At 38.9% G+C, this 15,520-nt stretch overlaps 1 protein-coding gene across 15 annotated transcripts in view; it reads left to right on the forward strand.

Moving 5' to 3' along the window:
* The window catches only part of TENM3 (teneurin transmembrane protein 3), a 1,315,365-nt gene that overhangs the window by 1,249,495 nt on the left and 50,350 nt on the right, over positions 1–15,520 (forward strand). For all 15 annotated transcript variants that reach the window (XM_039550639.1, XM_039550640.1, XM_039550642.1 and 12 more), the window contains 4 exons: positions 289–435; positions 7,953–8,169; positions 9,236–9,355; positions 9,757–10,018. In XM_039550639.1, the coding sequence (XP_039406573.1) occupies positions 289–435; positions 7,953–8,169; positions 9,236–9,355; positions 9,757–10,018 (746 nt within the window). The remainder of the gene's footprint in view (positions 1–288; positions 436–7,952; positions 8,170–9,235; positions 9,356–9,756; positions 10,019–15,520) is intronic.

Here is a 15,520-nt window from a genome sequence, read left to right on the forward strand (position 1 = left end):
AAACCAAACTTAATTTTGTCTGGCCTGCAGGTATTTAGAGGATTGGTGCATTTATTTCCTGCCTGTACAGGTAAGTGGTGTCTCAAGTGTCAGGCCAATCAAAGATGCCACTTTGTTAAGAATTACGTTCCCCAGGTAATGTTGCTGTTCCACTCCATGTGCAATTACAGTCTTTGTGCTGTTCTTAAGGCCTGTTCCCAATAAGTGTCCCTTGTTTGTATTTTTTTCTCTTTTTATATTATTACAATATTTAAATCACTTGTGATTTCTCTTTGTCTGTTTCAACAGAGGGCTGCCCTGGATTGTGCAACAGCAATGGGAGATGCACACTGGACCAAAATGGCTGGCACTGTGTCTGCCAGCCAGGATGGAGGGGAGCAGGTTGTGACGTAGCCATGGAAACTCTCTGCACTGACAGTAAGGACAATGAAGGAGGTAAGAGACACCAAGTGGATCTTTACCTCTGGGGAGAACATGTTGAGGAATGGAGATTTTTCAGTCAGGTGATTAAATACTGCCATGAGAACCATACACACGTTTTACTCGCTCTTACGCCTGTAAGAATGTGCCATGGTCTTCAGTGCTTCTTTATGGCATGTCAGCAAAGCCTTACAAGCTGCATATGACAGACAGGTGGGATGTGTACTTAGACAAAGATGGGTGTCACCTTAGTTTCTCAGCAGTGTTCTTTTATACTGGAAAAAAACATAGTTTCAACCCAGTGAACTGTTGTAGAGGGGAAAAAAAGGAAGGAGTTCAAAACTTTCAGTGACCTCACAAGGAAGTCGTCCCAAGAAAACAGGCCGAACTGGGAGTTTACAGTTTGAACTATGATGCAATTGCTGGAAACAATTGGTTGCCCAGCCTACAGAGATCTCACCTCTCCATAGCCCATGAATGCTCAGGTAACTGACAGGATGCTCTCAGAAGTCTTTTTTTTTTTTTTCCAGCTTACTTTTCCACAGTCTGTCATTCAGGTGACAGGTGACAGTCTGCAGCGAGATGCAGGCAGGACTGCTAACTTAAGGAATCAATCTACAATTATTGTTGTAGTCTAGGGAAGCTAGAGGGGCTGTAACTTAGCATGACTCCAGAATCACATAAAAAAAAACCCCACAAAAACAAGATTAAATGTGAATGCAGTCAAATATTGGATCAGCATAATGCTTTTATTGTCTGTCTTTCTTCCCCTTCTCTCATCAATTCTTTTTGCTTAACACCTTCAGATTCAGAGAAGAGATAAAAACTCCATTAGGGCCTCTGGATGATGATAAAGTCATCTGGGACTTTGTCTTTCCATTTTAGACTGCATGTGCCTCTGCAACTGCTGATTGACTCTTTCCTCTCATATCCCTACTGCAGCTGGGATCTTAGACATCACAAACTATAGATAACAGCAGCATTTACTTCCTGAGGAAAATAAATAACATGTGTAAAACTGTGCTCCTGTACACATCATTTGGCTTGTCATCCTTCTACATTACATATTATATATTTTGAGGCAGTTTTCCATACTTAGGGCCCTAAACAGTCTGACCCAGATTCCACACAGAGATGTGCTTGTTTGGGGAATTAAGTTCAGGTGGGACAAGGAATTACAAGATAAGGAAAAAAGAGAAACCTGCAAACATGAAGAGAGACAAAGCAAGATGGAGGAGAAACTAGGTGGAAGCATAAAGAACTTGGAGAAAAACACAGATTGTGTAGGGAACAAAACAGGAGAAGACATTGAAAGCCCAATAATAGACTAAAACAGGTTCAGTAAATGTTAGAGATCATATAAGGATGTGACATATGAGAGCAAGAGTCAGGAGCAGGTAATGGATTGGTAGGAGGAAGAAGAACAAGGTGAACAGGGATGCATGTAAATGGAACAAGAGAAAAGAAGTTGCTCCTTCAGACCAAAAACAGTAATAGCTTTTTGTGGGGAAAAGGAACAAGGAATTGGAGCAGAACAGTCTAACAGGATGACTTAAAGAAGAAAGAACAATTTGGGGAAAAAATAGCTAATGCTGGTGTTTTGTTGCATTTTTCTCTCTCTCATTTTCTTTTTTCATTATTGCCTTTATGGACATCATTGTGCAGCTATGCATGAGGAAGGGGTTGGCCAAGCCCTTGTTTTGCCATGATTGACCTGTGTTGTGCAATTTGTCAATGGCATTTCTCTTAATTCATATGCTTCAGTACAGAGCATATTCACTTCCGGTTTTGACTGTGGCTGAGGAGAAGGGTTAAAATTTAACAATTAAATCAAATTAAAAATGGAAGTATACCTAACAAAACTGGGGAAAGAAAGTCTCCTTTGTAAGCTACCTGGAAAGATAAGTATTTCTTCCCTTTCCTGCGATCAACCCACTTACCTCCAAGCAAGGCATTAAAATTTCAGACAGCTACAGGGACTGACACAAGTATTCTTCTGCTGTATTTGTTTATTGTGGGAGATTAGGTTATCTGAGCACTTGTGCTGAATTCATTGTATGACTGTGGGTAGTGTGATCTACATCTCACTAGGCTCAGTGGTTACATAATTTATCTCAGTTATTGTCTATTTGATATGCTGTGGTTAGTGTTTATGCTTTATCCTACACTGGGTAGAATATATTTCATATATTAATATGAGCAGAGTTCATTAATAAAAGTGTCTGCTGTTCCTTTGATTCTTAGCTCTTTCTGGGACTGATTATTCAAATTCTGTGAACATGAGCATCCAAAGGATCTCAATGGGAATATTCTCCATAGGAAATTCTAATGGCATCAAGGCATACCTGAGTATTTTCCCTTCTGGATACTATTGGTATATGATGGGATGATTATTACTTATCTTCCTTTTAATACAGATTTTTTCAGAGTCTTGGAAATAATTTCCATTCTTGTTAAGGCTCACTCTTTATTTTCCCCTGTATTTGACTGGATTTTTCCTTACATTTTAGCAGCCCACAAGGAAAGTGTGTGCAACAAGCAGATCTTAGCCTGAATTAAACTCCTAATGACTTTGTGAGGAGAGGGAAGTCAGAGCTGTGTGTGGGTGGAATAAGCCTAACTTCTAAGGGGAAAAAATGTGTCACTATTATACTTTACCAAAGTGGGCCATGCTTTGTTATCACTGTAGGAATAATAAGAAACAGGAAAAGTCACTGTTTACTCTTTAGTTTAGACGATTGAACAAATTCCTTAGTTAAGTTTGCTTTTTATTAGCTCCTATCCAGTTATTTAGAGTAGTTAAAAATTTCCACGAGCAAGATTTAAGGGATCATTAATATTCTTTTTTTGCTGAAACAAAAATAAACACTGTAATAAAGCAAAGCATACTTAGCACTACCGTGTTTTTTAGTTACTTGCATAGTCTAGGACAGCCTGTTCCTGGCAAACATTGTCACAGGATAGCACAAATTCAGCCTAAAGATTGCCTAAACTGGGGCCTCTTCTCTGATAGTGGCTAATAGCAATTGCTTAGCAAAACATTATAATAGGGTAGATGTGAATTTATATTTTCTTTTGTATGTTAACAGACTGCTAATTAAAGTAAGAAATTACTGCCACTGAATGTTTTGAATGCCAGAAGAGTTGCTAAGTGCAAAGATAATCCAAGCTAAGGAAGTCTCAGGAAGTATCTACTTGAACTAGGAGTGATACAGTGGCATACTCATGTTCTCTGGTTTGTGCTCCAACACTTCCCATTATTCTTCAGCTTTTTGTTTGCATCTATGGCTGCTGCTGAATGCTGGGTTCATATATCCATGGGACTTATCCACAGTGGCTCCAAGATTTCTTTCTGGAGTGAGAACTCATTTGGAGCCCCACATTCTATATTTTAGGCTTCTTCACTCAACAGTAGTGCAGAATTTCAGTACACTATAGGTATGCTTGTAAAGATACCGCAATAGTAACATTGAGCGAGGTCCTTGCACACTGTTTAGGAATAAATAAAGGGCTGTTTGTGCTTTTGTGGCTTTTCTGACCAGCTGTTCCTACAAGCAGTCATTTTGATGTCTATGATTGAGTCCACTCATTGCAGTCTGTTGCAAAATTGCAGTACGTGAGGATAACTGAGGTTTGTTTTTACAGTTTTCTTTCCTTTCCTGTCTCCTGCCTTAGTCTGCCTGTCACCAAAATTGTCCTGCTGGGATGGCCAGATCAAGAATGTGATTTATGTAGGTCCTTGGCCACCACCTCCCCTTGACACTGGCAGATCTTTTGCCCAGGACTTACTTTGTACCTCTATTTTTCTTCCTACAGCAAACAGTGCCGCTGATACATCCTACTTTTTAGACATGCATTGTGGGGATCCTCTGTCTTGACTCCTCTCATTTAATCACAGAATCATAAAATGGGTTGGGTTGAAAGTGACCTTAAAGATCATCTAGTTCCAACCCCCCTGCCATGAACAGAAACACTTCCCACTACACCAGGTTGCTCAAAACACCATCCAACCTGGTGTTAAATACATCCAGGGATGGGGAATCCACAACTTCTTTGGGCAGCCTGTTCCAGTGCCTCACCTGCCTCACAGTAAACAATTTCTTCCTTATATCTAATCTAAACCTGCCCTCTTCCAGTTTAAAGCCATTTGTCCTTGTTCCATCACCATCTGCCCTTGTCAGCAGTCCCTCTCCAGGTCTTGCAGGCCCTCTTCTGGTACTTGTAGGATGCTACAAGGTCTCCTTGGAGCCTTCTCTTCCTCAGGCTGAACAACCCCAACTTGCTCAGCCTATCATCATAGGAGAGGTGCTCCAGCCCCCAATCATCTTTCTTGGGCTCCTCTGCACTCATTTTAGCAGGTCCATGTCCTCACACTGGGGGCCCCAGAACTGGATGCAGAACTCCAGCTGGGGTCTCACAAGAGCACAGTTTTGATGGTTTTATGAATCTCTCCAAATAAGCAATTTTATCAACAGTCCGTGCCCCATTGCAATTCAGTGCATTTTGCAACAAAGGTAAAAGTAACGTTTGTCAAGATTTTTACAGGTAGCTTTTGAGGAAGAAAACAGTAAAGTAGTCACGACGTCTTTTGTATATAGAACCACTTACATCTAGAACAGGAAGACATAAATAGCCTTCTGAGACTGATAGCGACTGTCCAGCTGCCTGTAGGAGTTTCTATTTCCTTTATAATTTCACTGTCATATTTGAGTGATATAACTGACAAGGCACTGTTGAGCTAAGTCTCATATTTTTCAGGCTAAACAAAATCCATCAATAAATTTGCACAGCCATTTCAGAGAGGAAATTTTACTCTGCTTCACACAGTGCAATAGAGTACTTGACTTAGTGGTACTAGATAGCTCTAGCCACATAAGTACAGAGAAAGAATGAAAAATGTTTTCTCAAGTTATAAAGAGCCAGATTCATAACCATCCGTCACTCGGCTGGGCAAGTTACTGATAAACTCCACAGGAAAATAACAAACAGCATATCCCTGTATCTTGGCTGGTGAAAATGAGATTCTTTCTCTGATTGATGTTAGTGGAGAGGCTTGTAAAAATGCATTTCCAGCTGATTAGTTCAGAAGGTGTCAATCTCATGCAGTTTTATGACCTGCAGTCTATACTCCAGATGTACATTTGCTTTTTATAAACTAACAAAGATGAATGGAGAAATCTGAGCATTTCTTTGGCAACTGCACCAGATATTGCATGGGAGACCATACAGATATATAAAACCCCAAAACTGTTCTTTTAACCATCAGTACCCCTAGCTTTGACACTGATCCAGGCTTCTGGAGTTAAAAGCAACAAGGGAGGTCAGTACTTCAGCTAGGAAAAGGTTTCATATTTTACAAGAATGAAACTAGAAAATTGCAAGAGTCACAGCCTATCTGAGGTTGGAAAGGCCTCTGGAAATCATCTAGTCCCATCCCCTGCTCAAAGCCAGATTAGCTAGAGCAGGTTGCTCAGGTATGTGCCCAGTTGGGTTTTGAATGTCTCCAAGGATGAAGACTCCACAAATTCCCTGGGCAACTTATTGCAATATCCAACCACTTTTACAGTAAAAAATGTTTTTTTGCTGTTCAGACCAAATTTCCTGTGTTTCAGTCTGTGCCCATTGCCTCTTTCCTCTTGCTGGGCACCACTGGAAGGTGGACTTTTTTACACCCTCCCATCAAGTATCTGTACACATTGATGAGATCCCCCCCGAGCTTTCTCCAGGCTCAGCAGTATCAACGCTTTCAGCCTTTCCATGCAGGAGAGCTGTGTCAAGCCCTTAACAGTCTCCACAGCCCTTCACTGAGCTTTCTCTAGTTCAGTGTTCCATGGCTAGACAATGTTCCATGTCTCATGTACCAGCAAGCCCAGCCTGCACACAGAGCTATGTGTGCAGGTGTGGCCTCACCAGTGCTGAGCAGAGGGGAATGATCACCCTGCCTGACCTGCTGGCACCACTCCTAACGCAGCCCAGGATGGCATTGGCACCTTCTTTCCTGCAAGAGCATGTTGCTGGCTCATGTTAATTTTGTGTCCACCAGGACTCCCAAGGTCTTCTCCACAAAGCTATGTTATGGTGCAGGAGGTTGTTCCTCCCCAGGTGCAGGACTTTCTTATTGTGGAACTGCATGTGGTTCCTGTCAGCCCATTTTTCCAGCCTGTCGGTGTCTACCTGAATGCCAATCTGGCATATCCGCATCCCAGGAAAAATCAATGTTCTTTCTTGTCTCTTTAAAAAGTTTAAACTTTTATATACTTAATGACGCCTTTTTCATCCCTTCTATTTTCCCTGAACTGATTTCAAAGTCAGCCAAGTTAAATAAGAATTTTAGATGTGGGAAAGAACAGAAATCCCACTCCTTTACTATTTTGCCAGTCCTCTAACTGATCCACGTAGCACAGCAATACTTAGAAGAATACCTTTAGAAGACCTCTGTTTACTTACACTCTTTCAACATATGATTGAACAAAAATGGATGATATTTTTCCCTTCAGAAAGAAGTTTTACTCTAAAGACAGATTCTTTTGTGAGACAAGCAGTCATGGGTTTCCTCCGAGTGCTGCATTGGTATATTTTTCAGTTCAGTGCTCCAAGCAAGCTCCCTCTGCAATCTAAATGGAATAATAAAATGTTTTAGCTATTTCAGTCTTGCTGTTCTTTTGGGGAAACAATTATCAGCTCTGTGATACCAGATTACATTCATCTAGAAATTTTCTGTAGCTGACATTTCCAGGCTCATTTTCCTTATGACTTTACTTACAGCAAATTAGTAGTTATCAATTTGATCTTGATTTTAATCTTTCATCAAATTAGATTTCCAGTGATGTGACAGATCTAATGTTCCACATATGGGAATATTTCAGCACACAAGCATAAAAGCACCCATGTGTTTAAATCTTGTTTATGCTGGCCAGCATTTCCCATCAGCTTATTCAGAATAAAATCTAAATGTTAAATACAGTTTTAGTTCTCTCATACATTTTCATGTAGAAAACTTGTGGAAATTGCCTTTGCCACTAGCAACAAAACCTTTCTGTCAAGGTGTAAAGGAATCCACCTTGATACATGTTGTGAAATATTTAAAGCTACTTGCAGCATAGATATGCTAAAAAACTTGAGGAAAACAGCAGAGTAGGAGTTACTTTTTTCTTTCCTCTAGCAAGCCAAATAACCTCACATAAAAGCTAATTAGGCCCACCTAAAATGTTTAATATTTATAAGTTAACAGTGTATGCAGAGCCTGAGTGCCTTCATTTTCTGGTTTGTTCAACATGTTTTTAGAAAAGTGTGGAATAAATGGGTTCATTTTTACGTGATACTGAGTATATTCAGCTTGCATGGATTTACATGGGAGTTTAAGAACTCAGTGGAAACAAACTTTCTTTAATTGAAAGTGAATTCATTAAAATCTTAATTATGAGTATTCTTTCATACTACATAATATTTTTAATCTCCCTGCTGGCTGGCTCGTTCCAATGCACAGGGGCAGGAGGAAGAGTTTGTTCATTTGTGTGACTTTCTGTCAACAGATGGGCTAGTTGACTGTATGGATCCTGACTGCTGTTTGCAGAGTTCTTGCCAAAACCAGCCTTACTGTCGTGGACTGCCTGATCCCCAAGATATCATCAGCCAAAGCCAACAGTCGCCGTCTCAGCAAGCTGCCAAAGCGTTTTATGAGCGGATCAGTTTCCTCATCGGAGCAGACAGCACCCACGTCATACCTGGGGAAAGCCCTTTTAATAAGAGGTGAGCGTGACTCATCTGTACTCATGAGCACAAAAGAAACTGGAGAGTGTGAGATTCGTATGAGGAGAAGATCCTCTATGACTGCAAATTTTGTGGTGTAGATTTTGAGCAACAACCCTTTCTCTTAATATATCAAATTGCTTGTTTTGTCTCATTTCCTGCAAAATTCAATTTACCAGTGCCACTAGGTTACAGAAGGTCCTTGCCATGCTTAGTGTCTGTATTCCAACAGGGCACTTCATTAATGATTAAATAAATCTTTATTTAACCAGTTGATTTGGGCTAGCACAGTTGGAAATATATCAAAGCAATGAAAACACTTCAGAAGGAAAAGCAAAGCTGCACTTTTTAAACTGAGCTCACTAAATAATATAAATTATGAATTAATGTAATAGAACTGTTAAGTGCACGACAGTATAATTGCATAAACTATTTGACTGGTGCTCTATGAAGCAGTAATGGCCTGAAAATAAGCCAGTAACAGGAAGCAGGTGTCTGGGATCTCACTGAGTGAAAGAAGATGATTTACACTATAACTACTGCGTTTGCAGTAATTTAACAACATTAATGTGTTTGGGCACAGCAGTTGATTAAAAGTTGTTGCACCAATGTTCCTTATTGCTCTTTTAAATTTTGTACTTCACAGTCCCTGCAGTTTTACAGATTGCTTTGATACTAATTGAAAAGTACATTTTTCTTTAAGAGTCTGCCAGAAGTATGACTTATAGTGAGAACATCTAGAGTTTATAAGTTCTTAAAATTCTTCAGTTAATTTCTGGTCTTAGTAACTCAGTACAGACAAAATAAACCAAAGTAAAATCAACAATACTGAAACAAAATTATTATCTGCAGATTTTGAGGCATTTGTTTATATAGTGTAAATTATGTGAACTTGTAAAAGGGTTAGAGGCTGAGGAATGTTTGTTAAATGATAGTTGATAGCATGTGGAGAGGGGTGGGTGGGTGAGGGTGGATGTGTGTGTCTGTGTTCACTCACTAGCTTTTATTCATGCAAAAAGAACAAAAAACCTCAAACTTGTAACTTGATCCTGCATCTTTTTTGTAGTCTTGCATCTGTCATAAGAGGCCAAGTATTAACTGCTGATGGAACACCACTCATTGGAGTCAATGTTTCCTTTCTACACTATCCAGAGTATGGATATACAATCACTCGCCAGGACGGAATGTAAGTTCCTTTTGAAGCGCTTGTAAGTCATAAAGACGCAAAGGTGTTACTGAAGAGCTGCTTGTAAAACTGAGATAATAATAAAATAATGGGGAAAAAAGACATTAGCAAAGTGATTGACTAAGGTTGTACTTCGTACATTCTTAAAATGTAAAACGTGCTGATTATTATATACTTCAGAAGCAGAAAGGCTTGCTTAATTTAAACGCAGCATCCCAAACTCTCTGTTCTCTCTGTGCAGTATAATGTAATATAATTTAATTGATTTCTCCGTTTTTCCCAGTAGAGCCATTCTGCATTCAGAGCAGTTCAATGGAATGAAGAATCAATCAGTAAAATAGAGGCTGTGGATGGCTTTGGGAATTTGCTGACTAGCTAGCCCTCTTGGGGTTTTTTCCTAGGTTTGACTTGGTAGCGAATGGTGGTGCCTCTCTGACACTGGTGTTTGAGCGATCACCGTTCCTGACACAGTACCACACAGTATGGATTCCCTGGAATGTCTTTTATGTCATGGATACCCTTGTCATGAAGAAGGAAGAGAATGACATTCCTAGTTGTGATCTAAGCGGATTTGTAAGGCCAAACCCTGTTATCGTGTCATCGCCTTTATCTACCTTCTTTAGAATTTCTCCTGAAGATAGTCCTATCATCCCAGAGACACAGGTAAGGTGTGCTTTAAATAAACACAATTTTATCCCAGGCTAGTGTTCAGCAACCAGAATGAAAACAGTGCACTGCGGTTCAAAAAGAAGTAATTCTGAGTAAGTGCTAAGAATTTGCAACATGTGATTATTTTCAGACCAATTTATTTATATTATGGGATGATTTTTAAAATTTCACCTGAAAAAGAAAAGTAATAAAGCTGCATGTACACCAGTGTCTGGTTTTACAATTGTTTGCATCACTTAATTTACAGAATGTCTTTAGCATTCAAGCACTATAAAAAGGCCCATAAAAAGGACACACTATAGTACATCAGCCTTTTAGGATTGCCCTCTTGTTAGAAGTGACCTCAGAGACTGAAAACGAAAGGTGTTTTTCCACTGTGTCCTAAAGACACACACAGTTTGAAGTATCTGTTTAGTCCTAATAAATAGCATAACACACAGATTTTCATAAACTGAAAGAACTCTCTACAACACTGAGGACAGTGCTTGTGGTCTAAGCAACTTCTTCAGAACTTGTAATACCGAAGTAAGACTTAACATCCAAACCTTGATTTAAATGGAAAAAACTATGGATGAAGTGGGGGGTTTTTTTAATTTTTCTGGATGAAATGGGTTTTTTTTTTAATTTTTCCAAGATAGGTATATTAGATTCCTCCATCTCAAATAATAATCACTAATAAAATGATTAGTCTCTCCGTTCTTAAAGCATTTCAGTTGCATTTTAAGAAGCAATACGTCTCGGTGTTAATTTTTGAATTTTTCCTAATGAAACAGTTCTCCTTCTGCCTCCCTCTTTCTCTTTCTCTTTCTCTTTCTCTTTCTCTTTCTCTTTCTCTTTCTCTTTCTCTTTCTCTTTCCCCTACCTTCACAATGTCATAATTACATAGAGCACTCTTTTTCACATTCACCAAGAAATGTCCTTGCCTCTTCAAGGGAAACACGGAAAATGTATTCAAATGTTTTCATGCAGAGCTCTTAAGAAAAGAGCTAAATCATTAAGCAATTCATGGAAGGAGCAGGTTTAAAGGAAAGATGTAAGAAAATTACAACTGAAAACTCATACAAATCTAGACTGTGCTAGGAAATTGTTGCTTTTATCCTCACTATCACTTCTGTGCCTTTGATAGCTGCAAGTCAATTAAAAGGAAGTATTTGCAAAACAGAGTCCACTGAAAAACAGCTCTGATTTACTTGTTTTGGCAACAGATGATAGATTCAGTTCCTGAAATGATGGAAAATGGCTTAGATAGATATAAATCAAGAAAAAAGTTACAATAGAAGAATGTCAGAAAATACAAATTTTAAAAAAACACTTGTAGTGTCGAGGTAAACAAGTTATTTCATGAGCAGTGGGACTAAGACTGGATTCCTACTAATTCCCACCCACTGCTGTAATTCCATCTGTCTGTTGCATCCAGTCCTTCCCCACAGACTACATTCAGCCTTTTCTTCTTTCTTACGGGAGTCCCAAATTGACTACTTCTTCCCTACCAGAACCCTTTTTTTAACAAACCTAAAGGAACTGAATTATCTTTGGAGATTTCTACTGTTACTTAAAATGTGGTTGAAATTGTGTACCAGGTTCAGAATTTGTGAGGTGGGAGGTCTGATAGGCAGGACTGTTGGGTCAAGTTGTTTCTCCCTAGGAAACCAGCTGGAAGGAGAGATACTCTCAGTGGGTCTTAGGCAGTTGGTGCTGATGGGTGATTTATGATGAGGGAAAATGTTACTCTCATTGTATGTGCAAAAATCCAGTTCAGTACTGTGTAAAAAAACATGAAGCAGTGTTTTCTTCTATATTCCTTGCTTATCCCACACATAAATTTCCCACACGTAATTTTCTGCTTCAGCAAGTGGGAGCTGCACAGCTGTGACTGGCATGTACCCCTTCGGGTCAGGTTCCCCTCAGAAATGCATAATGCTCAGCAATCTGTCACCCAAGAAAATCGCTCCTCTCTATAAAAGATGGGCAGAACCAGGTCCTATTCAAAACTGTAAGTTCAGCTCCAGAGGAACTGCTGTTGATCTTTTCATATAAAAAGGGGCAATGCCAGTTTAAAGGCTGTGAGACTGGAGGAAGGCACAGAGAAAGAAGTCATTCCCTGTGTACTTGCAGTCAATGTTAGCCACCCTGTTTGTGTGCTGTGACAGCACTCGCTACCACGTACTGCAGGAGAAAATGATGTGCTGCTGTAATCATCATCCCTTGAAGTGCTTCATCATCCCTTGGAGATAATGTTTCCAAGAGTGTACTTAGTGGCTTATGAATCCCAAATTGATCAGAAGGGGAATTAAAGTCTGCGCCAAAGGAGCAGCATGAAAGAAAACTGAGAAAAAAAAGGCAAGCAAGGGGAAAGAACAAACACAGTGGGTAAAGAGGTGATCACAGACCCAATAGATCGTTACTCAAGAGGGTTGATAATAACATGTTAACTAAATTTGGACTGCTTAGGCATGATTTTATCTACTATTAATTGCAAGTTACCATGCTTTGCCTAGACTTAACTAGCTGAAATTAATCAGTGTGGAAGGAGACAATAAACTGCATGTGGATGAGGGAGATCAGGTTAAGCTGCAGCTGCTTTTATGTATTAGGTAATATTGTTGCTCTCCTTTTCCTAATTATTTCCTAAAATGTCTGTTTGCCATGTGGCCTGGCAGAAACCCACATAAGTCACAGTGAGCACTTCTGAAACTTGAGTATTTGAGGGTTTCCCTCTTCTAAACTTCTATTAGCCACTCTTACATGTGCTTGCAGGATGCCTTCTGCAGATTCTGAGCAGCTTGTTTCCATCACCTCAAGTGTATGAGAGAATGAAAACTGGGTGTTTTCCTTCAAATTATATATTCAAGGTTCCTCTCCTCAGACTCACTCTCACTACTGGCAGTAGTGTGGCAGAAGTTGGCAAAATCTATTTACCCAGAGGAATTCAGGACAAAATATGAGCCTCAATGACTTAATAATTATTGGTAATTTTAGGGTGGATAGATTTTTAGCAAAGAAATTAACCTATTTTAACATTTAAACTAACAATATAATAGGATATCTAGATATCCCAGTATTCAATGCATGCTGCATCCTAGTTTCACCGAGCTAAAATCTTCAGAATTTCAAGTTCATACTGAGAAAAAAATGGAGATTATTTTTAGAACCAAATATCTCCATTTATGCATCCTTCTTTTCCAGCACAATTTTATGGTTTTCTTCTCTTGTGCATTCTGTTTGAGACATTGTACATACCTTTATCTTTATTCTGTTATAGACACGTTATTATATTTCTACATGTGTCTGGCTTTCTCCTACCCCTCTTCTCTGTGGCACCTCAACCATGTTTTAAGTCTAGAAAAACCAAGTATTTTTCCCTTTTTATTTCTCCTTGATTTAAATACTAATTTACAAGCCTCAAAAGAGCCTCAATTGTAGAGGAAAGGGGTTTTTTTGGTTTTTTTTTTAGGTTTTTTTTTTTTAGCTTGGGTTGGTGGTTTGGTTTTTTGGATTTTTTTTTGAAAGAAAAACATTTTTTCTCTCTTGAAATGAGCAATTTCAGCTTCTACTTAAAGTATAATTTTGGTTTTCCTTAATCTCAGCCTTTATGTAATAGCAGCAGTTGCCAGTATCTAAAAATGCCATCTTTACCCCTCTCAAACCTAGATCCTGTTACATTTTAATGCATCAGCTCAGCTGTTACTTCTCAGTAAACACCCTTTTTCTGACACTAGGACTAAAGTTTGCACTCATTTGTGAAATTTGTCCTCAAATCCTCTACTGAATTTGCTCAATTTGCCAAAAAAAAAAAAAATCACAGCAATGCAGCAGGCATTTCTCCCCCTAACTGAATTACTTTTTCAGTGTTCTGAATACCATCAGAGCATGTCAGTTGAGTGATACCATATTTTGGAGCAGGAAAGCATCCTAGAGCCTGGACAGCTTTAGTTCTGCTGACCATGAGAGATGAGGTGCCTTGCACAATTTATGTGACTCAGACACCAGCTTGAACTTTCAGGACAACAAGCTCTGTGAAGATTGAGGTGACCCTTATCTCAGTCCCCTAAGTTAAATACTTCATAGCTGTCCTTAAGAGAAGCTTGATCATCCATAAGTAAAATATCAGCCATTAGAATTTGGTGGTTGGGCTCAGTCCCCTTAGGGTATCAGCCTTTCTGAAGGTAGTTTGATACTCAGTCTGGAAAAGGTAAAGTGCAGACAGTTTGGTTGTGTTGGTGATTCCTGATGTGACTTTTATACCCAATGACTTTCCCGATTGCTTTACAATTGATGTGTTTTCATGGCTCCCATAGGAGCTCTCTGCTGTGCGTGATGATTTACCTTTTTGGATGAACATTAAACTGTTTAATTCTCTTTGTAATGCTTGATTCTGGGAGAGAGATTGAGTTGCATAACCTTACCTATACATTTCTGAATTTCTCAAGAAAATAAATTACTACAGAGGATATTTTATGGAAAAAAAGGAAGTTTTAAGTCAGATTTCCAGGAGGCATTCGAGGCTTCTGCAGAAACTAATAATAGGGGTTTAACTTTTGTTTTAAACCTCGCTGAGAACTGCATGAGTGTCCTAGTTTCTAATTTGATAGTAATCCAAATACACAGTGGAATTTCTTGAAAATTGAAACTTCAAGGTGTCCTCTTTATTGCCTGTTATCTTAGCCAAGAGTCCTGGAAGACCACCTATGTGTTTAACACTGCTCTTCCACAGTTGCAGTTGTAAAAAAGAAGCAATGGTCATAACAGGAGACCACTGAAATCCATTAAATTGTGTCCTATTACAAGCACATTACTTCTTTTTCTCCTCTTGCTTACAGAGACCTCCATCTGTTAGACTAGTTTTAATGTGCAGTATATGAGAATCCTGCTGATGTCTTGAGAAGGAATTTGTCTTTTGTTCCTGGGTGGTTTGTGCTTTTCCTTCAAAGTCTCAGAAAAGGAATGTGTTCACAACCACTTACCTCTCTAGAGAGAGGTGGTTTTGTTCATGTAGAAAAGATCTGCCTGTTCTCTAGATTAGACACTGTCTGTATATTGAGCTGAGGGAAAGCAGACTAGATTTACAAAGAGAAATGAGGCCACTCTCACCTCCTTCAAGGTGACTACTTGTCATTTCTTCTCGGTGATGCCAGGTTCTTGGAGAGGAACAAAGAAATATTCAAAGAATAAGAATTAAGAATTTAAAAATTGTAATTTCATTTGTCTTGTATCTTCCAATTCCTACTTTATTTCCTATAGTTCTATTATAGTCTTACTGGAGAACAACAGTTTTATGTCTCCATCTATCAGATGTAAATAATTATAATGCCAGACAATGAGTCAAAATAGTATTTCTGATTTTTTGTTACTGTTATTGGGAAGGAGGCAGATATAATTAATATTGTATAAATCTTTCTTTAGAGCCAACAAAATGCTAATATAGAGGATGTAGCACTTGTTGCCCTCCTTGAGTATCAACCACATTATTTGACCCTATTCAACACAGTCAATTTT

The sequence above is a fragment of the Corvus cornix genome, chromosome 4 (genome assembly GCF_000738735.6).
Source record: "Corvus cornix cornix isolate S_Up_H32 chromosome 4, ASM73873v5, whole genome shotgun sequence".
Taxonomy (NCBI): Eukaryota; Metazoa; Chordata; class Aves; order Passeriformes; family Corvidae; genus Corvus; species Corvus cornix.